The sequence below is a fragment of the Gorilla gorilla genome, chromosome 2, assembly GCF_029281585.2.
Source record: "Gorilla gorilla gorilla isolate KB3781 chromosome 2, NHGRI_mGorGor1-v2.1_pri, whole genome shotgun sequence".
Taxonomy (NCBI): Eukaryota; Metazoa; Chordata; class Mammalia; order Primates; family Hominidae; genus Gorilla; species Gorilla gorilla.
In genome coordinates this window covers 184,052,075-184,078,837 of record NC_086017.1, presented here as the reverse complement: position 1 = coordinate 184,078,837, position 26,763 = coordinate 184,052,075, and the positions used below count along the sequence as shown (strand labels likewise).

The 26,763-nt window shown below is 37.5% G+C and overlaps 1 protein-coding gene and 1 non-coding gene across 2 annotated transcripts in view; both read left to right on the top strand.

The window, feature by feature from the left end:
- Positions 1 to 26,763, top strand: part of SPATA16 (spermatogenesis associated 16) — a 251,553-nt gene that overhangs the window by 149,168 nt on the left and 75,622 nt on the right. The window contains exon 5 of the mRNA XM_004038022.5: positions 14,722 to 14,806. Within this exon, the coding sequence (XP_004038070.4) occupies positions 14,722 to 14,806 (85 nt within the window). The remainder of the gene's footprint in view (positions 1 to 14,721; positions 14,807 to 26,763) is intronic.
- LOC115934238 (small nucleolar RNA U13) lies at positions 16,532 to 16,632 on the top strand. The gene has a single exon (XR_004070058.1). It is a non-coding gene; the product is annotated as a small nucleolar RNA U13 (small nucleolar RNA).

The following is a 26,763-nucleotide window of genomic DNA, read 5'->3' as shown; positions in this document are numbered from 1 at the left end:
TGTTATCAGTGTTCTTGTGTGTGTTGCGTAATCTGTGAAGCAGTGAAATGCATCTAAGTGTTTATTAACCCGGTTTCTGGTTTAAATGTATAAATTAAAAGCTAGAAAATATGAGTTTGGAAAGCACAATTTCAGCGTAAAAATCAAGGTTGCTATGGATTGCATCAGATAAATTCTATAAGAAAGCCATCCAGCAGTTCAGCTGGCTGAAGATAAATACATGTTATCTCTAAGAAAATATATATCTCATAGGAAGAAAAGAGGTGTGCATGTATACACATTTTTTTTCTGTAGACTCTTAAGGGAAAAGTTCAATATAGTTTAGTAAGAATTTATTGCAGCTTATTATATAATCAGCTCTTGCTAGGAAGAAGGAATAGGAAAAGAAGAAAATGAGATTTCTGCCCTTGAAGAGCTTACAATCCTAGTAGAGAAAGGATATATTGTTCTCTTTATAGAGTACTAAACAGGTATATTTAACCATGGAGGCTGGCTGTACAACATGCATACACACTCTGAAATATCTCCCCTGAGAGAACAATAGGCGTTCACATAATTTATCATTGAAACCGTGACATCTAAACCCCTTTCAGTGAAAGGGGCCTAATTACCCTAGGACAACAAGGATGGACTAGGACTATCTTGGGAAAACCTAGGTGTATAGTCACCCCTAGCATGGGATCAAGAGTGTGGGCCTCACAGTCATGACCAGAGAATGGAGGTTTGTTTTCCTCTGCCCTTTGTTTTCTTTTGCCCTTCTCCTGCTGCTGCTCACTGATTTTCCTTTAAATCTCTTAGTTCATACATTTTTATTGCTAGTCAAGCATGGTTTGACCAAGATTTTTGGACTAGATGATTTCATTGATCTCTAAAACTTGACTGCCACCCTGGTCCAAACAGAAAAGGGGAATGAGTTCACCTAGACCTGCTTCTTCATGAGAGACATGAGCAAGGCATTTTCTCTTAGAAGTGGACTAGTTAAGAACATCACACTTTACTCACAATTGGCAAGAGCATAACACTTTATTCCAGGTACTCAGACATAAAGTCTGTGATCAACATCTTTTCATATCCTTCCTGTCTCATGTGACCCATCATCAGCCACAGTGCCCTTCATGAAGCAAGAGGTCAATAGCTTTTGGTTGAATGAATGAAGTGGTACCTATGGCTAGAGATAGGAGAATATAGCTTATGAATACTGACCATTGCTATCCTCCCCTACCTCAGAGAAATATTTCCAAAGGAGCAAGTAAATGTACTAGTTTATGTATTATAGTTGGTTTCCCCAGTGCAAATTTTTTTCTGGAGGAATATATCTCAAAATGTTTAATGTAATCAGTGAAAATGTTGGTTTAATATATAGAATCCCATTTTAACTTCAACAGCACATCTGTGCCTCCCTTCACTTAACAAAATCACTTAGCAAATATTTATTCACTTACTATGTCCCAATCACCATTCTAGATACTTGCTGATATAGATGGCAATGAGCAAAACTTCAAAAATGCCTGCCCTTATGGAGCTTACAATTATTCATTCATTTAAGAATCACATGGCATGTGCCTGCACTGTGCAAGTCTCTGGTGAATTCATAATAAGTAAGACATGATCCCTGACCTCCAGAAAATTACTTTCTACTGTAGATGCCTTTAAAGAATACCAATAGCTAATTTAAAAGGGAGACTTAGAGGGCTCTAAGAGATGACATAAGCAAAGTGCTATGACAGGGTAGAAAACAAGAATATTCAAGGGTTAACTGTAATAAGGGTTAAAGAGGGCTGCACCAAAGAAATGGCATTCTCACTGTGGACTCACAAACCTACACTACCTATATTAGTTGTAAGCTTCTGTAAGTTTCGCAAGCACAAGAAAAAATTTTAATAACAATGAGATAATTAATACCCTTTCGAAGCAGTCTAAATAAGCCTATTTGGGTATAAACTTTTCAAGAAATCAATGTGTATTTTATTTTCCAAACTATCAGTGTTAAGACCTGGGCAGAATACTAACCGGGAAGCTACCACTTACTGAGTGCTTCCCAAGTATCAGGCACTGCTAATATGCACTACATTTAACAGGGCATTTACTCCTTCTGACAACTCCATGAGGTTGGCAACTATTATTATCCGCATTGTACTATGATGAAACTGAGGCACAGATAGGTTAAGTAACTTGTCCAAAGTCACACAGCCAGCAAATAACAGGATTGAGATTCAAACAAACGTTGTCTAGCTCCCAAGTCAGAGTTTTCAACCTCTGTGCCATATTGTCTCTCTGTTATTCTGATGAAAAATAATTTATTCAAAATTATTAATGAGAAATAATGCCTTCACCTTCCAATGAAACACAAATGTGCAATACCACTTAATAACTCAACCTAAAGAAGTAACTGTCATTTTATGGCACTTTAAGTCATTGAGGGAAAGATTTGTGAACCAGAATATTTTTTGATGCCCCTGAAATTACCTACTTATCTCTACATGTACTGTGTACTTGAAAAAATTAGATACAGAATGGATACACTTGGATGGATATTTTGAGAGAGGGAAAGGTTGAATCGTATAATACTGTCCTGAGGGACCAGGCCTAGGTGGGTTTCACAGTGGAAGATTTTAGTACAAGCAGAACACATTGGAAAGAAAGAAGATCCCAGAGCAGAGATATGGACTATCCAAAGGGGTCTAGAAAAGTGCTGAAAGCAAGTTTAAGCACATCATAATTCTGCCTAATGTCTGCTCTGAATAGATGTAACTCATAAAAATTAGCACATGTTTATATATTATCTTACAGCTCTCCACTCTCTTGGAAGAGTGCACACCTGTAATCTCAGCACTTTGGGAAGCCAAGCCAGGTGGATCACCTGGGGTCAGGAGTTCGAGACCAGCCTGGCCAACATGGTGAAACCCTGTCTCTACTAAAAATACAGAAAATTAGCTGGACGTGATGGTGGGCGCTTGTAATCTCAGCTACTCGGGAGGCTGAGGCAGGAGAATCACTTGAACCAGGGAGGCAGAGGTTGCAGTGAGCCAAGATCACACCATTGCACCTAGGTGACAAGAGTGAAACTCCATCTCAAAAAAAAAAGTGTTATAAAGTAAAATTCAACTTCAAAATATTAAGCATCTGTTCCATCAACCTTTAAGGTGCCTCCTCCCCAGAATCTCCATGAACATCTCTGAGTGGATCTCAGCCCCTCCCCATCTCTTGGAAAGTGAGTGAGGGTATTTGGGTGGCCAAAGTAAGTGATAAGTACGATTGGCATGTTGAGGAGGCGCCTAGAGGTACAGAGCTTCCTGCAATACACAGGACAGCCCACGTACTACACAGTATAGCTACCTAAAATTTACAAGAGTGACTGCAGTTGAGAAACACCGAAAAGGAAACCTGATTCTACTCAGCTTAAAAATTCAGATGTTTTACGTCACTTTACCCTTTTATTTAGTTTTATTTCATTGGCAAAACATTGCATAACTGATAAATGTGTATCATTTCAGTAAACTTTGGTTTAAACAGATGTTTGTAGGCTGCTTTGACAACCTCACCACAGTGTATAAGATACTTTGGTTCTATTAGAAAATGGGCTCCAAGTTTCAAATAATCAGTTTACCATATCAGGGCCTGCCTATTCTGGCTAATAACTGTTTTCCTCACTCTCTCCCTCTTTGCCTACAGGTCTCAGGCTCTTGAGAAATAGGCATCTGAGTTTATGACTGTGGTTGAGTTGCACTATTTGCTAAATAATTAGGATATTTTATCAGGCTGTATAATCTCTATATATTCTGAGGGAATTTTTCCTACCCAAGCAGAGATCAGGAGATGGAATGCAAAGCACACCCCTTGACTTGCTCTACAAGGCTTGAGATTGTGCTTTGATTTCTTTACTTCTAGAGAGTAACAAGACAGTTAGTTCTGGCTACTTTCTCTGTAAGCTGTTTCTCTGCTGTGAATGGGTTTATTTTCTGCTCTAAGTACTCTTATTTCCAACTGCTTTACATTTTATATTGGCTCCAGAAACTGCTGCTGTGAAGAACTGAAAGCGAAGTTAAATTCAGGATTGCCTATTTTTGTACAGCCAGACTCTCCTCTAGCTTTTGTCCCCTTTCAGCATGACCTAATATGACATTTTTCAGTTTTTCCTAATTGTTTCCTTTCCTTTGATCCCACAAAACGTTAAATAAAATTTCAGGATCCATGTTCAAGATTGAAGAACGATACATTCCAGATTTCCATGCATACCTGAAGGTGAGGGTTCCCTCTGCTGGTAGGGAAATGTTCCAAGAATTGATGCTTGACTGTCCATCATGGGAGAGTGACCCGGGATATGGTGGGACAGGAGACAGGTCACTGGTAGGAAAATTCCCTGTGGGGGTGCTCCAGGAGGAGCTCTTGAAAAATGAGTGCGAAGGAAGCTTCTCTAAGGTTTACCAGGCACCATCAACACTCCAGAGAATCAGAGCAACAGATTATTTGACTGCTGGCCTGTGATTACCAGTGAGTCTCTAGCAAAGAGTTACACAGTTGGCTTCAGGCCGAGCCCATTATCGTTTTATCATTTATGGTTTTCTTGAGCATCAGATATTAGTTCATTCATCTGGAAAAGGGAAGAAGTCAGTTTTAGGTTTTCCTTTCCTCAAAAGATTAATAGGACTATTAATAGGAACAATAACTTCTTCAATGCCTCTTCCTCTATGAAAGCCCACCCTAGTCTGAGACTAAATCACACAGGGCCTGGAATGTACCATATTTAAGGTCATAAATGTCTTCTCCTCACATTCCTTGTTAGTTGACTTTGTCCTTAAGAATGGTGTCATTATCTCAATTTCCTATTTTCTTATAGTCACTGCCCTAGTTTAGACTTGTCTGCTGTCCCCCAGAATTCCTGTAATCACCTCCCACTCCAGTCTTCTCACTCAAATACATCCTCTAAAGTGTTATCAAGGTTCTCTCTCTCAACCACAGAACTGCCCTTGCCACTTTCTATTTAAAACCGTACAACAGCTCCCCATTACCACAGGATGAAATCCAGGCTTCTTCATGCCTTTCCTCTGCCTTCCCTCCCCTGCTCAAAATGCAGCAAGATGGTACTTTTGGAGTTTCCTGCTCTTCCTCCTGCTTCTAACCTCTGCACCTGTGTTCAAGCTGTGTGCTAAGCCTAGAATGCCCTTCTCGGGCTTATGCTCCCTTTGCTTAGCTAACTCCTACTCATCATTTTAAGCTGACCCAGGTGCCCCTCCCTGAATACCACCAACCCTCTCAGCTGCATTAGTACATATATTGATTAATCCACTTTACTTATTGTTATATAATTATATTTCCTCCCTCATTAGACCTTAATGATAGGAATAGCTGACTCGTCTTAGTATCCTCATCTTTGTGGAACAGAGAAACTCATGAAATATGCAAATACAAGTCCAGTACTCGTATGTATTTACATCCCTTCCTATATCCATATGGCCCTATCAGGACCCAACAACAAACAACAACAGTAATACTACTATTACTATTTGTAACAGCAGCCAATCAATATTTACTGAGCGCTTAGCTATGAACGTGGTAAGACAATCTTCTTCATTCCAGACAGCAAATGGGGTCCAGACATTAAAGACACCACTTACAAACCCATACCTAAAAAGCAAAATAGAGATAACCCTGGATTGTTCCCAATATAGCCAGGGAGTATCACTGTCCCTATTAAACACAAGCCTGGCAGGTTGTGGCCAGGTAAGACCTCCTTTCCATTATTAAATCCAGACTAGCAATGGCTGAGATTTTTAAACCAGAAGTTCCCATGCTACCTCCCTCCAAAAACTCTTCACTTGTCCGTTGCATCTGGAGAATAAAGTTTAAATTCATCTGCCTGAAATCCAAGGTTTATCATAATCTGTCCCCAACATAATTTTCTAGCTTTTCCCCCCTTTCTTCCTCTACACAAACCCTCTGCTTCTCCTGAGATTCTGCATTAATACCCCTACTTTCAATTCCCTAGCATGTGATATGTCCCTGCTCCCCAACCAAATAAAAAACCTGCTACCTTTTCTTCATTACTATTTAAAAATAATGCTAGCCATTCTTCAGGTCTCAGCACTGAAAATTCCATTACAGTAAAAAAGTAATTGTTTTCCTCTTTAAAATTCTATAGCACTTATGATCTGTACTTCTTAGTTAACATAATGTACTTAACATTTGCAAGGTTCTTTGTGGATATAAAATGCCTGATATTTTGGCATGTCAAATATGCTAAATATGGATGTCATATTGATAGCCCAATTGGAAGCTCATAGAGATCAGCATCATGTCTTCATACTTTTGCATGTTGCCGTGACTCCAAATCTTGCCTATTATAATAAAACAGGAAACATTTGCTGATTTTTGGGCTCCACACAGAAAAAGAAATCAAAAATAAAACAAAACTTCATAAAAATATCTGAAATGAGTTCTATTTATCCATTCCTCTTCAATCAGGCATATATTTGCTATAGATTTAATAACACCTCTCTTGACACAGCCAGAAAAGAAAAAATTGACCATGTCATATTAATAAGCCAGAACTAAGAATAGGACATGTCTGCTAGTGAGACAAGCATGTGTGGGGGATAAGGGAGGAGGACCAGGCATCATCAGGCAATAGCATTACACACAGTTTAATCAACCACAGTGAATATAGTTTTTAGAGAGTACACCAACAGTCAACAGCTTGACATGAAATTAGCCTCAGGCATCCCATATATCTAGTTGAATCCTAACTCTGCCATCTACTTTTTAGAAAATTAACTTCCTTAAATCTCAGCTTCTTCAAGTTATAGCTTGATTTTAGGAATTAAAGGAGATGTAAAAGCACTTGCTATGTACATTGTAAGCTCTCAGTAAATATCAGCTGCTGTTACAAATAGCAGTAGTAGTACCGTTGTTTTTGTTGTTACCAATTGAGAATCTAGGAACAGGCAATATTTGAAATTTCAGACTAGCAGGAAGGCAGTAAACCTCAAGAAAAATTCCCATCAATTACCTGATAGTCTTGCAGGAGCATGGCTAGAACTCTAATAATCATCAGAATCTGGAATTATAATCAAGGCAGGAACCTATAAACTTGATTTGGGCTGCAATAGGTAGAGACTCAGTCTCAGGAAAAATTTCCAGATATTAGAATCAGGCAATTAGGCATAGAAGAAGGCTTGTTACAAAAGTCCAGAGACTGAAAAACTTCTTCAATGACCACCAACTACTGAAACTCCTGAACCCAGAGCATTATCAAAGCTGAGTCTCCTTATGAATGATTGTCAAATGACTAGGGGCAGGCAGTAAGGGGGAAAGAAGATGGATAACCGAAGGAAAGCCCAAACACAGCAGATATGAATTACTGATCACTTAAATAGGCAAAGTGTTTATTAAAAATTTACTGAGCAACAACTATTACCAGATGTTGTAGGAGGCACTGTAATGGTAGGCTCCTGTAGCTTACAGTCTAGATCAGCATCATCAGATAGAACTTCCAGAGATGATGAAGATATTCTGTGCCATTGAGGATGGTATCCACTAGCCACGTGGGGCTACCGAGCACCTGAAATGTGCTTGTGTACCCAAGAAACTAAATTTAAAAGTTTAATTTTAATTCATTTAAATATAAATAACCACAGATGGCTAGTTGTTCCCATATTGGACAGCACAGGACTAGGGAAAGTAGGCAATAAGCAAGTAAACACAGGTAATGACAAAATGTGAAGCTTATTTGGAAAAAGGACAAGGTTCTGGTTTAGGAATAGCAGGGCGGGGCCAGGGGGTGGGGGTGGGGCCTTGACTGGAGCGTTATGGAAAATGTGTTGAAGAGGAAAACAGCCTGTTAAGAATTGTAGGCTACCATAGGAGGTTGGGTTTTGAGATAATTTTCCTTTACATTTTTGGAAACAACATTGTGACTGGCTGCTGTGTGGAAAATATGTGAGCCTAGATAAAGATGCTTTGTGTGTGTGTGTGAGTGTGTGTGTGTGTGTGTGTGAGTGTGTGTGTGTGTGTGTGTGTGTTGGCTTGAATGAATTTACTAGTTCCACTCTTCTCCCCATAAGAACATCATCTTTAATATTAGTGTGTATTTATAGTCAAAAGAAAAATACAGTCTGCAACAATATTAATTCATCTAAAATTAACAACGTATATACATATGTTCTTGAGCTTTTTTAAGTATAGGAGAAAGGAAACAACCTCCTAAACATATCGATAATACAAAAGAATTCTGTAGTTAGATCTCATACACATACCTCTAAGAAGTACCTATACAATTACATAAATGAAATAGGTGCATATAAAGATCACAGATTATCCCTAGACTCTTGAGAGAGTTCATTTTCCAATTGTAGAAGGAAGAAAAGGAGAAACTTAAATAAATTGGAAAAGCAACCACAAAACTGACTCATGGCAAAAAAAAAAAAAAAAAAAAGAGGACACTTGGAGAAAGATGGAAGCAAGTGGGGTTAATTAATTAACATAGGGAAAAGAAGATTAATAAATTATTGTGAGGATATTTAGACTTCTATTCAGAGAATACGGTGTAGTTGGGTTGCATTAACACTGGAGAGAGAACTAAAGCCAGCAGACTAAAACTGCAGAAGATGCTATTTATGGCTCTGAAACTCTGGAATCAGTGAGGAGAGCAGAGCAATGTCCTTCTGTGGAGGTCTTTAAAACAGAATAGATTCTCATCAGTCTCATTTGAAAGGTTTAAGTGTGATCCTGCCTAAAGGCAAGGTGATGAACGGAATGACTTTTCAAGGTCTCAGCCAGTCAGCCCAGTGAGACCACACAGCTGATTGTGTGCTGTGATTTTTTTTTGTTTACCCATATCTTATTGTTTTACACCACCATGTGGCCACACTGAGTAGAAATGTTATAAATTTTGAATCTGAACATAGGCCTTGAGAAATGTCAGTAGTATTTTCTCATACTCTTAGAATTGCACAGTCTTAGAAATATCCAATCTGTAAAAGCACCTAACATAAATGTGCTTGTACTCATAATCCTTTTGTGATATTAATTACAAATAAATAAATAAAACTGGAAAATAAAAGTGTTACCTATTTGATGAATAATAACATGTCACATTATTTTATTGTGCATTTGCCATTCTACAGGAACAAAATTTGATTCACAATAAGTTGAGTTCATAACATAAAAACATTTTATTTTATATGCGTAGATACTTAAAAACCAGATTCTGGCCCTTTTATACTTAACAGATGTATTAAGTAAACAAAATGTGAACATTTCCTTGCAGGGAAGCAATAACTGCTGACATATGACTGAAGGCATCATGTAAAAAATAATTTTAGATACAACACATTAGGCCAATGTGTTTCCCAATACCTTTCCTCTTCAATTTATGCCATAAATACATCAGCATCCATTAGCATTCATTAAGCTCTCATATGAGCTAAATTTTGCATTGGACAAATTAGACTGACAAAGCCCATTCTGTCGCTCCATTACCATGCCACTTTCACTACAAAAGCATTCTCTTAAATATGGACAGTGAGATAGCTCTAAGGCCAGACTGCTTCTGCTAGAATCCTAGTAAGCTATGTAATTCTGTTAGTCTCAGGCTCTTTGTAACATCGAATTTATTTTTTTGAATTTATATAAATAAATGAGATAATGTGTAGTTATTAATTCAACAAATATTTATTGTGTGACTACCATGCCAGGCACCATTCTAGGCACAGGGGATACAGCAGTGAATAAAACAGACAAAAATCTCTGCCCTTGGGAACCTTACATTCCAGTAGAGCCAGATAGTAAGTATTTTTGGCTTTGTGAAACATAGGATTTCTTTGTAACTGCTCACCTCTGCCATTGTTGCACAAAAGCAGTCATAGACAGTGTGTAAGCAGTGCACAAATGAATGAGCATTGCTGTGTTCCATTAACACGTTATTTATAAACACAGGGAGCAGACCAGATGGGATCCACAGACCATAATCTGCTGTCCCTGCAGTAAGGGAAGACAGCAATAAACACCACCAAAACTAATACAAACAAAATAAACTTCATGTTGAATGGTGATAAGTAGTATGGAAAAAGTACAAGTGAGGGTATGGATAGTGTTGGAATCTGGTCAGGGTAGTTCTCACTGAGAAAATGACACATACAAAGACCGAAGGAGGTGAGCAAGAGAGTCATAAGAATGTCTAGGGAAAGAGCATTTCAGGAGAAGGACTGTCATGTGCAAAATCCCAGAAGCAATAGTATGGCCATTCTTTGTGAGGGACAGCAGGATGGACCCTGTCTGGAGCAGAGTGAGCTAAGAAGGTAGTTGAAAATGAGGTCAGAGAAGCAACATGTGTCCAGATGATATAGGACTTAAACGCCACTATAAAGAGGTTAGTTTTTTACTCTGAGAGAGACAGGAAGCTTTGCAGTTTTAAGCACAGGAGTGACCTGCTCTAGCATCCTAATTTTAATGGGATCACTCTGACTATTGTGTTGAGAATAAACCGATGGAGAAGCAGGGAGCCCAGTTTGGAGGCCGTTGCAGTAATCCAGGTGAGAGATTATGGACCAGATGATAATTCTGGGAAGATAACTGCAAGGGAGGATGAAAACAGCAACCAGAAAGATAGGAGGAAAACCAGAAATAATGGCACAGTGGAAGCCAAGTGGGAGAGTGTACACTAGATGACGGCATGAGCTATTGTATGACTTGCACCTGAGAATGTATAGAAAATGAAGGCTGAAAATTGAACCATTGCATTAGGCAATACGGAAACTATTAGTGGTACTGACAAGAGCAGTTTCAGTGACGTGGTGGGAATGATAGCCCTGCTGGAGTGAGTCGCAGAGACAACAGGAAGAGAAAAATTAGAAGTAGAGAATGCACACGGCTTTTTCAAGAGTGCGAGGTTTTCCAGTTTGCTTTTTAATAGTGAAGGGAAGAATTCAGGTGATAATTGGAATGGAAGACATGGAGCAAGAGAAGCTTTTGGGGTATTTTGTTTTGTTTTAAAAGGAAGAAACAACAGCATTTGTGTATGCTGGCAAAAAAACTCCAGGAGAAAATGAGAAATGGAAAGAGAGAAAAGAAACTAGAAGAGTGAGAGACTTCGTGGAGCAGTTTCCATGATTAGGCGCGATTGGATGAGATCTAGTGCAGAAGTGGGTGGGTCAGGTGTACACTCTGCTCCATAAAGTGCTTAACATGGTGCTTATCACTTCATAAAGGCTCAAAATTAGCAGATGTTAAGCCGCCGATCGTCAGTTAAAAGGGTTTGCCTAACATGATCTTATAGCTCCACTGCAGGTACAACATTCAGTACATTAATGAAAATAAGATGAATAGAATCATGACAATGAAATGAAAATAGTCGGAAGCAACATTGAATCACATTGATTAGCACCTAGATATTGTACTAATGGTAGAGAGATACCTGAAGGGGAATAGAAAGAATGATGGGTTACTGTTTACATTTGATTCATGGGATGAGTCTGCCAGAACCAGGATCTCACATGGTACTTGACTCCTTATGGATGCTCAATGGGTTGATCAATTAATTATCTTGCCTTTTATAAATTCAGCATGATGAAAAGCCCATGGCTCTTCCCTCACAAATATTGCATGACATAATGTTATTTCCATGCACTTTTCATATCATTTCACTAAGTTTCACTGATTCATGAGGGCTGAGCAGTAGGGCAGAGTTACAATAGAGAACCAGACAAAGGAAGGCAGGTAGTAAAAGCACAGCTGCCATTTCCACTGGGAAGAAAAAGGGGCTTGGAGCAACTACAATCTGAATTGTGTTCCAAACATGAACACACCTTTATGAATACATGCCAGGTATTGAAAGAAATACATCATACTTATGAAATATATCTCAGCTAATATGGAGCTTTAGGAAATCATTTTTTGTTATTTAATTTTAATATCCTTTTGCTCTTATAATACTTATGCTTCACTGAGGTATGGCAGGTAAGGAATTTCAATGCATCTTAATTCTTCATGGTTTCAATATAAATTTGGAGAGCTGTGTTCCTTTAAAAAAAAGACTTGAGCCCCCAGGTGAAAAAGCACACTTAAGAATGTAGCAAACAATGCGACAATATATTATTACAGAAAAAGCAACTTTGGCAAAACATTAATAAAAATGCTAAAAATTCTAATTTTACAATGGTGAACACAAAACCAAATTACCAAAAGCATTAAAGAATCAGGAAAGCCTTAGAAACCCACTGGGGTGATCTACCTCCTTCTCTTTCACAATTGTCCTAATCCAAAAATGACAATAACTAACATTATAAAAATTCTTATCAATTTAGCTTCTACTTGACTCAAACCACTGTGTCTATGATCTAGAATTATCTTTTACATTTTTTGCATGTTTCAAGTTGTCAAGTTTAGTTACCGGACTCTGCTCAGTAATATTAGTGCGTGTTATGTTGTCCCTTGAAGAGAAAATAGCAGATTGAAATATCTAAGGGGCGCTGCGGCTGGAATATGTACACACTGGCATTGGACTATTTTTTTTTTTTTTTTGAGATGGAGTCTTGCTCTGTTGCCCAGGCTGGAGTGCAGTGGCGCGATCTCAGCTCACTGCAAGCTCCGCCTCCTGGGTTCACGCCATCCTCCTGCCTCAGCCTCCCGAGTAGCTGGGACTACAGGCGCCCGGCGCCACACATGGCTAATTTTTTGTATTTTTAGTAGAGACGGGGTTTCACCGTGTTAGCCAGGATGGTCTCGATCTCCTGACCTCGTGATCCACCAACCTCCGCCTCCCAAAGTGCTGGGATTACAGGCATGAGCCAACGTGCCCGGCCAGCATCGGACTATTGATTGACAGTTATATAAATGCCCACCATGGCTTGATCAACCTACTAATTTTCTTATTTTAGAGTTAAACTACCCCAATCTGTTTTTTGTAAATAAAATCTTATTGGAAGACAGCCACGCTAATTGGTTTATGTATTGTCTATAGCTGCTTCCGCTAAAGCAAAGTTGAGTAGTTGTTAAACCACATGGCCCACAAAACTTAAAATAGTTACTATCGACCCTTTACAGGAAAAGTTTGCCCACCCTTGATTTAACTAATGGCTGGTATACTTCTTAAGCAATGTTTGTTGAACCATATTTGTAAATCCAAATGTTAATGGTAGAAGCAATCAGAGGGCAGACCAAATTGTCACCTAAGTGGACCCAACTCCTATAAATATAGGGCGTGTTGTCCTTGAAAGTAAAATTTCTATATTTTCCATCGATTTCTTAAATTCAGAATTTATTAAATGAATTTCTATTAAATAACAGGCACCTCCATGTCGAGTAAACTTTCTTTTTAAGTTGTTATGAAAAGAAAATGTTTCCATGTGCTTCTATCAAAATGCAAACATTTGAAATGCACTTTTGTCCCTCTACAATCTATGATTTTTATAACTTGTTTCTGTCCCATTCATATTCACACAACATCAAAACCTCCTACCTCTCTTTACCTTAAGAGCTTTGAAAAATATAAAAGGATTCTTAAATTATTAGCTATTCTTAAATCATTGTCATTTATTTTGAAATGTCAGTGGGCAGCTTCTTTCCAATACTACCTGTGTTTATATATATATATATATATAGAGAGAGAGAGAGAGAGAGAGAGAGAGAGAGAGAGGGAGGGAGAGAGAGAGAGAGAGAGCTGAATAATCCTCCAGTTGGTGGTATTTGTTTCCACCATTGATTTTTTAGAGTCCTAATTTTTGTCTGTCCTGAAGAAGAATCTAAACATTTAAATTATTTCAACAGAGTAAGTTTATAACTGCTATGACTTATACAACTTATATTTAGAAAAGGAAATTTTCTAATTCAATTTACAATGATGTCAAGAAACTACACATATCTGCAGGCAAAGATAAGAAAAACATTCAGGGGTACACAGTCATAGCTCTACTTAAGTAAATAAACTTTTGGTACTAGTGATTAGGTACACAGGATTATTATATGTTTAATTGGCTAACGTGACAATTTGGAATTACTTCTAGTCACATTTAATTGGATTTGGAATCTCTGGAGAAAGAAATAGAGAGACCTAGCAGAGAAATAGTCATAAAAGTAAACTGTTTTTCCAAAGGGTACTAAGTAATGAATTAATATCCATTGCACAATAGTTTTTAATATCCCCTCAACTTAATAAGATTAATGCAGCAAGTCTACACACTAGACATTAAAATCAATTCAATTACACAAAAATCTGCGGGGAGAGGATTCTTCCTTAATTGGAGATTTTTTTATTTTCTGTTTTCAGGAGACTATTAAGAGGTGAATAATACTTAACTCAGGTAAAGTCTGAGATATACTTAAATATCAACCTAATAGTTAGCTATATACGCTATGCTAGGTTTGAAAAGCTAAAAGTTCCTAAAATCTGTGTCACTCTGTAAGGGCTTTGAAGCTTAATATAGGCCAACCAAAACAAAACATTCTCTCATAATCTTTAAATATTCTTATACTGTACAAATTTAAAAAGCACCTAGAAGACAAATAGCTTATTGCTTCTCTTTTATAGTTTTGGTTTATCTACCTCCCGAAAAAAATCCCTACTTTCAACATTCTAAAACGTGCTTTGTGTTTTGCTTAATATTAGTCTAGACAAATTTATACATTAAAAATCATCTTCCTCAGTATTTGTATATAGTGGCTGTTATGGTTTTCCTTCTGTCCTATACACTTGTTTTTGTTTTTTTTTTAATCTGTCCTTGTTCTTAGGAGTGCCATGATTGCTGACTACATGTTCTGGCTTGGTGGAGGAAGGGAACAGAGCATAAGCAAGCTCATCAAACTGTATTGGCAGGTAAAAATGGATGTCCCAACTAGGGAGGAGAAACCCATCTCATTTTTAGAGCCAAAATGAAAGATTGGTGCTTAAAAGACTGAAGAAAAAGGTAGCTCTGGGCATATCGATCAGAAAGAAGGTACTGAATAATAATGTATTCATAACGAAGTAGATTTTCTAAGACTAATTCTAGGGGCAAAATTCAAGGTTGTTAACCCATGGCCCATACTTCAGTTTTACAACTCAATATAAATTTTAGGGATCCCAGGAACTACTTTTCCAGGCGTGCTACTATAATATTAGGATTATGTAAAATATGAACATTGTATTTTCATAGATTCTTACTGATCTACAGCCTGTAAAAACAGATGCTAGAAGTAATATTAATTACATAATAAAGGAAAAATGCAAAGATCAGATGTATTTGTTTACCATTTACGATTTGAAACACTTAACCAATATCAAATTGCAGATCTTGTTTCTCATTTATTATTCAAAATGGCAGCAAGAAGTCATACCAAAGGTCAATCAGATGCCAAGAAGAAATTCATAATTTCTTAAACCTATAAGAAGAATTTTGGAATTATTAGTTCAATCTCATTTATAAGACATGAATCTGTTCTTGCTTTACCCTCCCCCAACAAGCTGTCAATAAGTTTCTTCTGACATATATCCAAAATGAAGAGCTCACTTAACCCCCACAAAAATAACATCCAGTTTGCTAACTATTAAACTGTTTTCCTCATTTAAAGTGAATTTCTACTCCCTTAAAACTTCCATCCCATTGTTTCTGGTGAGTCCACATGAACCACATGAAACCCATTTCCAGTGAAATTTTTATAAATATTTGAAAATCAACTACAAAAGCCAACTTTCTCCTCCATGTTTTCTCTTCTCCAGACTGTGTGGAGCTTTTTCCTTGTATTTCAAGATGTTTTAATTTAATTGAATATGAACCTTTTGAACCAACCAGAATAAGATGTCCTAAGCCACTAACTGTAAAGTAAGAAATAATCATCAACAGCCTTCTGAAGCTTCCTGTTTTTTTCCTGTTTTTTTTCCCCCCACATTTTCACAACCATGTCTTGGACCCTAGTTTTTTTGTCTCTCTATATTATATGTTATCTTTGTTAGATATTAAAGTGTCAGGTTTATCATACACAATTTCCAGCAACGCACATGGTTGTGTCTGGAGATCAATTTACCTTCTATTAAAAAAAATTTAAATTAGTCCCATTATACTTCAGTTCTGTGATTATTTTAAAATGAAAAAACAAATGTTGATCTCCAGCTAGACAAACCTTTAAACCCAAAACAACCTATTACTTCTCTGATAATTTTAAGACTTTCCTAAGAGAATCTGGAACACACAAACAGCAGTAATGGCTGATGAACATGTAACTAAATAGTTGTTTAAAAATGCCAGATGGGAAAAATAAGCAAATAATATGGGCTACAGCTATACAAAGAGGACTTTTTTATAAGGATTTCAGAGGCTTTTATAAAGGATTTAAGAGAGGTGGGAAAGGAGTTGTGAATCTTGAGGATTGGAAAATATTCAGCAGGCCTGGCATATACTAGGTCCCCAGCGAATGCTTGACTTAATTTAATTATTCATTAAACAAATGTATATGAGTACCTATCCTGTTTTCTACATTGAACTAAGAAAATAATAGATCCAATGTCAGCATAACCTAAGACAAAGTAAGACCTTGGAAGTTTCATAAATAAAAATTTCGTCTGACCATGTTGAGGTTCACAAGCGTGATAACTCTGTTTTTACGCTCACGTGTGAGACATGCCTCCTTCCAATCTTGTTATGTCAGCACAGTATCCATCTGATGCAAAAAAATTTTTCTGTTTCCTTTAGCTTTCAGAGAGCATTAATATCCCTATTTTATTTACCTCAGACTAAGAAAATAATCTCCACTTACCAAATGCATGCATGTTTGTGATATAAAAAGAAATAAAATGAATATTTTACTATTATGCATTAATAAAAGATAAAAAAATAGTTCTTTTTGTATTCCCTGTTTCTTGATTGGATGTAACCTGGCATAAAGGAAAAGAGCTCTTGTCTAGAAGTCAGGTCTGATTTGGCGTAAGTTCTAATACTAACTAGATATTGAACTTAGGGCAAGTTAGTCTCTAGCAGAGCTTCAACTGGAAAGTGAGGATGGCTAGAATAAAGTGTTTGAGAAGGTTTATTCTTAAAGCCCATTTTAGCACTAAAATCTTACCCAAAATCTTAGGCATATCCAAAATGATGTCACAAATTTTGAGGGAAAAAGAAGCAACATAATTAGAAATCACTTCCTGCAGATAAATTCTATAAATTAACACCCTGTATCAAGCCCCAACATCAGCACACCAAACCATTCACTCACCCATTATATACTTCCTGCTGCTAACCAGCTTCTCCTTGATCTTGATTCAAATGTATATATTCGAATCCCTAATCCTTGTTCTGTCCTAAATCAGAAGGGGGTTTTTAAACCCTGCCAGAGAGTGCCAAGTCTATGCCATCTTTAAAGATATATATGCCCCACTACCCAATCCACCCTAGCAATTTCACTGATGACTTCAAGAATGTCCCCAAACATCACAGACTAGAGACTGTATTTTCATGCACTTTTATAGGCATCCATTAAGGTTAAATAGATAGACACTATTTTCACCACCTTTGCCAGAAGTTACTATACTGTATATCTTCCTTTTCAACCATATAAAATCCATACCATTTTAGTTGGTTATTCTTCTTAACAGGAAATGGAAAATTTCAGAATGTAAAAATTTGAGAACACGTCTATATTTACTCTTATACATGGTTGACTTACAAACTCTCAGATGCAAAAGAATGGACCTTTGCTTTGGTGAACTCAAGAACCTTTCAATTGCATTAGGAACATTTTTCATATCATCAACCTAGCAAGGAAAAGAAAGGCATAAAGCACTATACTATATGACAGCTCACACTGGGATATATCACTTTGAATAAGTGTTTGCACATGTTATTCTATAATAGTGTCACCTCTTCAGAGCTAGAGAGGGTTGAAAATAACTTGTCATGACTGTACTTGCACACAATGCCTCTGCAACCCGACATCCAGGCATCTGTAATCAGCCATTCTCCTTGAGAACACCTGGAGACCTCACCACAATCCTGAAGTAATTAGCAAAATAGAAAGTACCAAGTCGGGCTTAGACTAAGCTATTTTTGAAACAGCTGCCCTATAGTATTTATATATTGGTCCTACACTAATTTTATTACAAGAAGAACTTTATATTAAAATCTAGTCCACCTCTCCCTGCTCCTTACATCCAGGGCTAGTTTTAATAACATGAGGAAAACAAGCAAGCAAGCTTCCTCCATCTTCCACTCCCCTGTCCTGTCCTGCTGCATTCACTTTCAGCCACATTCTGAGGCACAAAAGTTTTCATGTGTGTATCTTTAACTCATGTAATGTGAATAACAGAGCCAACCCCGGTCTGCGGTGCTCAGCAAAGTGAAGTGAGAAAAGGTAACAGCTAATTGTATCACAGAACTCCCACAAAACAAGTGCAGAGGAACCCCACTAAACAGGGGCATGCTGCCTGATCAGCTCATCCCCTACCTTGATGGTTCTTTTTTTCTTTATTTTTATGTTTTTGAGTTATAGACCCCTCTGAGAATCTAATTCATTTGCAAGCATCCACCTAGAACAATAGTCATAAACACGCACACACACGAAATATGTGCTTACTTTTTATCTCATTGGATTGGAAATTGATCTCCTATACATAGTCAGAATACCAGAACAGCATTTACAGAAAATTATGGTTTTCTCATTCTTGTGAAAAGGCTTTTGTAGCTTTTCTAGATCAAGGAATTGAAATATTTAATATTGCATCAATTTCAACATTTCATTTTAATGTCAATAACAGGTAAAATCCTGATTCACAAAATCTCTGCTAGCAAATGGAGTTAGAGCTCCAATACTACACAATATCTCAGATGGGTCAGCATGAATCAACAATTACCAAAATTTTCAACTAAAATTTATAATACGTCATTTCCTTTGTCCTCAAGTAAATGAGGTCATCTTTGTTAGGCTTATATCATCAACGCTATCTATGTCAGCAATTTGTTTCCATTTTAAGGCTGTCTGAACAAAAAGTGACCTTCATAAGAGATAAGCCACTTGCCAAGTGTCTGTACATTTTTGTCCCCAGAAACTCTCAAGTCTTCGTCAGTCTCACCTTCAGTGTTGGAAAATCCATATTGTTATTTGACTTCAGTCACCTCATTTAGAGTAGCTGCTTGGCCAAAAAAAAAAAGCTTATAGTTTTTCAGCAGGATCTCTAATAGTAACTTCAGCATTTTCAATCAAAAGATTTGTTTAATTTATGTGCCTAAGGTATCAGCCATTACAAAGCTAGTCCTGGAATTTCTCACCATCAAATTATTCTAAGAAGGAGTTTTCTTTTCTCTTAAAAAATTGTGAAGAATTAACCAAACTAAATCACATCTAAATCTCTTCTCTGGATTGTCAACAAACTTCTCTAAAAGGAAAGAACCTCATGGTGTGCTCTTGTATCTTGACAAAGATCTACTGAAAAGGCACTAATTCAAGCTCTTGGCTCCTAAGAAGCTGAAGACTTTCACAGCAGTAGAAAGACCTCTTTCGAGATTGTTGGAAGAGCTGTTGACACCAACACAGGCCCGTGTAGAAAGCATGACATGTGGAGCATCTTTCTTCAGTGAAGCAGCAGAGGCTGAGGCAGTGCCAGCTTCACAGGTCTTCCATCTGTGCAGAGAACACCAAGACTTCCCATCCAATTCAAGTTGCACTTGGCATTGAAATGTTTCCCATCTCAAAGCTATCAATGGCCTATATGGTTTCCAAAGGCAGCTTACCAGAAAGAAATATCTCTTTGGTATGATTAGTCCTACTCTCAAGGGACAAAACTGGGAGCTGGCTGAACTGAGAGACAAAAAAGATTTTCCACAGCCACATACTCAAAGACGGCCCATAGTTTGTGGGCCCCTAACGCCTTTCTATGGACTTCAGGGTTCACAGACCACAGGCTAAGACTCTTTTACAACTCCTTCTATTTACATGATTGTCACTATTGCAACAACCCCTTTTCTTTTTGCTATTAGGCCTACCAGGAGGCATTTACTGCTTCTAACACTCAAAGCAAAAAATAGCACCCACAATGTTATTGTCATGAGTGACTCCATAAACTGCACCATGGTCATTCAAGCTTGAAACCTTTGCAATAGTGTCCAGAGTCTTCTTAAGTTAGTGGATACCTTTATTATTTACGCTCAAATTGTATTTGTCATTCATACTCATTCAACAAATATTTATTTAGTGACTGTATGTAAGGCACTGTGCTACATGTTGGAGATACAGGAGTGAACAAAATAGACATTGCCTGTCTTCAAGGAGCATATATTCTAGCACAAACTATTTACCAGGAAAAGCTACAGACTATAAGGTACTTAAATTGTATACCACCTCTAGTTAATCTGCTTTCGAAATGCACCGCCATCAAAATGCATTGCAAAAAGCAGCTTGATACAGATTTGTTAAATCAATCAATCAAATTAAATATTGGTTTGACATGAAGCTCAGACCAATAACATTTGACATGAGAATATTTTGGCATAGTTGTTTTACAATTTTAAAAACCAGTGATTATGAATCCAATGAACATTTTGCTAGGTATGTGCGCATGTGTTCCAAGTTCACAATTGTAAACAACTTTTGTGCTTCAGTTGAGTTTGGGATCAATAGAATTTTTGAAGAAAGTTGCAGGTTTCCAATAGATCTTTTAGGCTCATTAATTTCTGTGCTCAGAGGTGTCTTCATGGAGTTCCAAGTTCTTAGCCTCCTAACTGCTTCTTTCAAACATGACAATCAAGGGAGCAGCAAGTGAATAGATTTCTCTAAACAGACCAGAGAATCATGTACAATAAATTAACACTGAACATGACTTGATTACTTATACTAATAATGATGACTTTTTTCTCTTCTATTCTTTTTCTTCTTGATAGTGCAAAATCATCCCAATATTACTCATTACCTGATAAAAATGTATGCTAACCCCAAATAAATATAAAATCTTCAACATGAAATTACAGGCAAAGTAAGGTCAAGGAACTGAAAAATATTTTTTATCTTTAACAAAACACCTACATTTTCTGGAGAAATGTGTTTTCTCTGAAGATTTGCTTCCATGTGAAAAATTTTTCCACAGAAAGGAACAAAATAGCAATACCATCTGAACATTTCTCTTAGTGGCCTATATTTGTAGTGTATTTATTTATTTGGCCCTGTCAGGCAGAGAGTTTCTAAATTATTTGCATGACGAATGTCTGAAAGCAGCCCAGGCTCTATAGTATTTAGATTAGATGTAATTTGAGAAGCACTAAAGACACTCACCCAAAAATATTTTCCCCATCAATTCCTATGTATCATACTTAAATTCTTATCATTTGGCATTGAGTCTCCAGTCAGCCCTAGGTCATATGCAGAAGAAATTTTATCTAGAAGTGTTTAACTAAGTACATTGTTACCTCTGAATAGAATTGTAAAAATTAGTTTATTTGAGCTTTCTTAGTCTTCTTTGAAAGGTGAAAGCAGAATTCTATAAGAATAAGATATAGGGAAAGGTAAGGTCTAATGAGAAAATTTGACAGAAATATAGGAAATGTAGGCCAACCAGAAGTACCTTTTGAAGACAATGGACATCTGTGCTTAATTCTGTCAAGGAAAGGAAGCAAAGGAAAATAGGCATCACGGAGCAGGAGGAAAAGGTTGGGCCTGAGATTCAGGAAATTTAACTTCTAGTTCCAAAGCTGACTCAATTTTTAATAAATAATGCAATTTTTTGTTAGCCAGCTACTGCTGCAATAATACTGTGTAACAAACCACTCTAAAACTCAGTGGCTTACCAAATAAATATGTTGGCTCAAATTTGACTAGTTGAGGGTAATCTCGACTGGGCTTGGCTTACCTCCAAGCTGCAGAGAGGTCCAAGTGTATTTCACGGATCTTTCGCTCTCCTTTGTCCAATGATTACCTGATGCAGGTTCTTTTTATGGCAAAATGCAGGATTCCAAGAGAGAAAGCCAAACCATATAAGCACATTTTAAGCCACTGCTCATACCATCGCTTCTAACATTCTATTAGCCAAAGCAAGCCACACGATCAAACCCAAGAGCAAAGGGTAGATTCTTCTGCCCACTACAAAGCCAAGACAAAGGGGTGGAGATGACGTTGCAACAAGGAGGGGAAAAATTGAGACCCACAACTCAATCTACCAAAATTGCTCTAGGCCTTCATTTCTGCTTCCGTTGGCCTTCCAATGAGGAGGTTGGCCTAGGTTAGTGGCTCTTAAACACCAGTCTAGTAACCAACTGCATCAGAGTCACTTAGAAAAGCATTTAAAATATTAGATTCCTAGAGTTGAGTGGGATACTAAAAACTGTATATTTCTATTGTCTCCCTTCAACCAGGTGATTCTGATGCACAACCCCAGGCATATGTCTCAAAAGCTATTTCCAATTTTTAAGTTAGTGACCAACTTAGCCCACCATAGAGTTTATCTGGGACTGCCCTATGTGCAAAGGTATGACATTGAATGACCTGCACAGGTGATCCTGCCTACCTGACAATGCAATTTAAATAACTTATAAGACTCAGATTCTCCCCTCCATCTTCCCACTATTAGATTACCTCCCAGTAGATTAGGCAACTTATGTTTTCCATTGTTAACAGTTAATAATTGCTGTCCCTTTCTCCCTATGATGTAAGTCAGATTTTCCTGTGTACTTCACATCCCTGAAGCAAACCTCTTGGCTGCTTAAGTGTCATATCTAGACAACAATGGGCATGCAATATTCTTTAGTCTCTTGCCTACAAAGAAATTTGTCTATTGAGCTAGACAATATTAAAATTCCCAGTTTATGAATTCTCATATTTTCAATTAGAAGACACACTAAAGAGGAAGTATCCAAATTGAGGTGAGAGGTAAAAGAGAGCTTCCTTTCCTGGGTCTTGCAAAAAGATAAATGTAGACATAAATTTCTCATCTAATTATTCATTCCTGTTTATATATTCTTTAATGATATGTTTCCATGGTTACCAGCGTTGTTAAATGCTGCCTGTGTTTCATTTTGCTTTGATGCTATTTGAGGTAGTATGCCAGTAGGAGAGGTTCACTTTTAAATGAAAGATGTAATTGAGGCATGTATTTGATCCAAGGTTGAGTGTTCCCATGAAGGAGATAGTGACCGTGACATTATTTGCTGGTTGTATAGTTTTGTGTAGTTCTTCTATTGATGTTCTGTGAGTGCTGCAGGCATTAGAAAGAAAGGGAAGAAAGGGGGGAGAGAGGCAAGAACCTGAACCATACACATATATAAATTAATGTGTAGATTTTACTCTATATATATATATATATAGTGACATTGATTTAGCCGGACTGTCAAGTAAGTAAGGTTGCTTTTTACTACCCCATTCCTCTCTTCTCCTCACGCTATCCCCACTTCAACCCAACATGTACATGCCAATAGGCAGTTTTTTTCGAAAATGAGTTGAGCATTCAATTGCTTTGCCTCAGTGTGAATTTCAGCCACAATGCCACCTCTCTGGAGGTTTTTTGCCTTTGAAGCCCCAACTCTCACTGAGAAATAAATGGCTTAGTCCCCTGCTACCAACACAATGTCAGGCATCCAGATCATACAAGAATTTGAGGGCACTAATCCTTGCCAGTGCCTCAGAATATGCCCTGCAAGGGGCAGCGTGCTTCACTTGCACATCAGCCTTCTCTGCACGTTGATAATTAAGGCTTGTTAGAAAATTCAGGCAACAGAGCTGATACAGTCCCTGCTTCTCAGGAGGCTGAGGCAGGAGAATCATTTGAGTCCAGGAATAGTTAAAAGCTATTGCAGTGGTCCCCAACCTTTTTGGTACCAGGGACCGGTTTTGTGAAAGACAGTTTTTCCATAAACCAAGGTGGGGGGATGGTTTCAAGATGATTCAAGCACATAACACTTATTGTGCACTTTATTTTCATTACTATTATATTGTGATACATAATGAAATAATTATACAACTCACCATAATGTAGGATTAGTGGGAGCCCTGAGCTTGTTTCCCTGCAACTATACAGTCCCATCGGCGGATGATGGGAAACAGTGACAGATCATCAGGCATTAGATTCTCATAAGAAGCACATAAACTAGATCCCTCGCCTGAGCAGTTCACAATAGGGTTCGTGCTCCTATGAGAATCTAATGCCACTGTTGATCTGACTGGAGGTGGAGCTCAGGCGGTAATGCCAGCAATGAGGAGCAGCTGTAAATACAGATAAAGCTTCTTACTGGCCCGCCACTCACCTCCTGCTTTGTGGCCCAGTTGGGGATCTCTGAGCTATAGTAGGCTGTAACCACGCCCATGAATAGCCCCTGCACTCCAGCCTGGGCAACATAATGAGACTCCCATCACTATGAAAATAACATATAAATAAACTAAAAAATTCAGGCATCATAAAAAGCAAGACAATTAATCCTCAGTGACCCCTGAGTAACGTTTATTTTGTATCTTCTTCAGAAATGTCTATTTTTTCAAAATATTCCTGGTTTGGTTTTTCAGTATTATTAGTAGGTGACGGCAGAAGCCCACATCATTTAAATGCAGTTTTTTCTTTACTTTTTTTGCCTCCTAAAAAGCTTTTGGGTTTCTGATGGTTTCTATGGGAGGAAAAAATTAACCTCCAAATTTCTTTTCATTTTCTCTCATTTGAGAAAGATATGGGCTTAGAGATGTAAAGCAATTCAGGCCTTTCTTTACTTTAACAAATTTAGGTCTAGATATTTGATTCCCAGGAGGCCTGTGGCTATTCTGCATGGTTTCCATGAGGTTATTTTATTTTCATAGAGACTTTGCCTTCCAGTCTAAATTTACAAACATGTTGACTCCTTCTTTGTGTTTGTTTGCATCTGAAAATCAAAACTTGTTATGAGCAAAACCAAATTTAGAGGGTTTTATGGTTATCTTTTCTATTTTCCATAGATTTTTATGGGTTATTGATTTACAAGCTTGCAGAGAAATTGAGGTCACTTTTTTTAGCAGTTGGAGATGTGTAATAACTATTCCATGAAATCATGAAATTTTTTAAGCCGTGTTCACTCAGGTATAAGATAATCTGCAAAGCTCAAAGCTTTTAATGTTTTTATTTATACTCAGCCATCATTTTGGTGGTATTGCACACCAATTAAAATAAATTCTCCTCTTTTCTTGAATTCATATGATTGTATTTTCTTCACTAATTTTTGAAGACTGCCTACTTATCTGTACCTGGGCTGAATCATTCTCTTTTTCATGATAATTTTCTCCCTTCCAAATAATGAGACCTTGGCATTTCAAATGTCAGCCTTTAACATGTGGCATGATTTTGTTTTTCTCAGGATTATAAAGTAACTGTTAAGCTAACCTATTTTTATTCAAGAAAGCATAGGTGCTATTATATATATATAGTGCAGCCTACACCAGGAACCAACAACCTATGAGGAATAATAACTTCCAGAAAACCTCAGGAGAATTATTTCAAGCCCAAACATAAAGGGATGGAAAATATCATATTTAGCTGGCAAGCCTTCACTTCATTTATTATTTATTCTTCATCAGGTGGAGGTTGGCCTGCTGTAACGTTCATATAAGATGCAAATCAGAGATGTAACCAGAGACTGGACAGATAACTTGGAAGTATAGTGGCAGGTCTCTTGAAGTTAGCACTTTATCTCATTTCATTTAATATTATGTGAAGTTGTGATTTTTTTCTTGTCACAAAGCACATAGAAACATATATATGTATATAACGTATGTGGATCTATATATTATACATGTATTTTGACAAGTCCATTGCATTTCTCACAGGTGCAATTATTTCCCCTCTGAGACATTTTGATGTTAGGATGAAAGAATGGGAAGTCATGTATAGGAGGCCACCTGCCCCATAAAATTATCCTCCTGTGATCTGTTCTTTTTAAAATATAAAGTCTTCTGGGAGAGGCCACAACCTGGAAGACATTAATTGCAGACAAATTAAAGAAATAATAAAGAAAAGGCCGGGCGCAGTGGCTCATGCCTGTAATCCCAACACTTTGGGAGGCCTAGGTGGGCGGATCACGAGGTCAAGAGATGGAGACCATCCTGGCCAACATGGTGAAACCCCATCTCTACTAAAAATACAAAAATTAGAAAATCGCTTGAACCCAGGAGGTAGGGGTTGCAGTGAGCCGAGATCGCGCCATTGCACTCCAGCCTGGTGACAGAGCGAGACTCCATCTCAAAAAAAAATAATAATAAAGAAAAATAAAAGGTGTCTGATTGCCAGGCAAAGCTGAAACTTATGTAAGAAAAGAAATTACGGGGAGGCAAGAGAAGACCAGAACAAACTGTGAGTTATATTTCCACAGCACAGTCATCCCTCTTACTAGATTCCAGATACACTCATTTCTCTTGATCTGCACACCACCGAGGTCATGAGCTACGAGTTTCCAAGATGAACAATTCCCTTCTTAGAAGCCTCTGTTTCCTGCTAAAGATTCCACTTCTGCCCTCTGAAGCTCTGTGCAAGAACCTTTCATATATTTGGAATCCTATCTTAGTGCTGGACAGGGCTGTAAACATCATTTACAAGTCAGCATAGCATAATGGCTCAGAGGAAGAGGCCCTAAGATGTAACTGATTTGAATCCCATCTCTGTCATGAAGTAGCTGTGTGAAATTCACCATGTTGTAGAAGCTCTTTACAGACTAAGTTTTCCTCAACTATAAAATGGAGTAATAATGCTTGCTTTCCAGCATTGTTTTAGCAAACTAACAGAATAGTTTATCTACAGCACTTCGCCAATGCACAGGTGAAGACTCATTTGATAAATAAATGAGTTTTTCAGGTTTATCAGTAAGCCAAATAAAG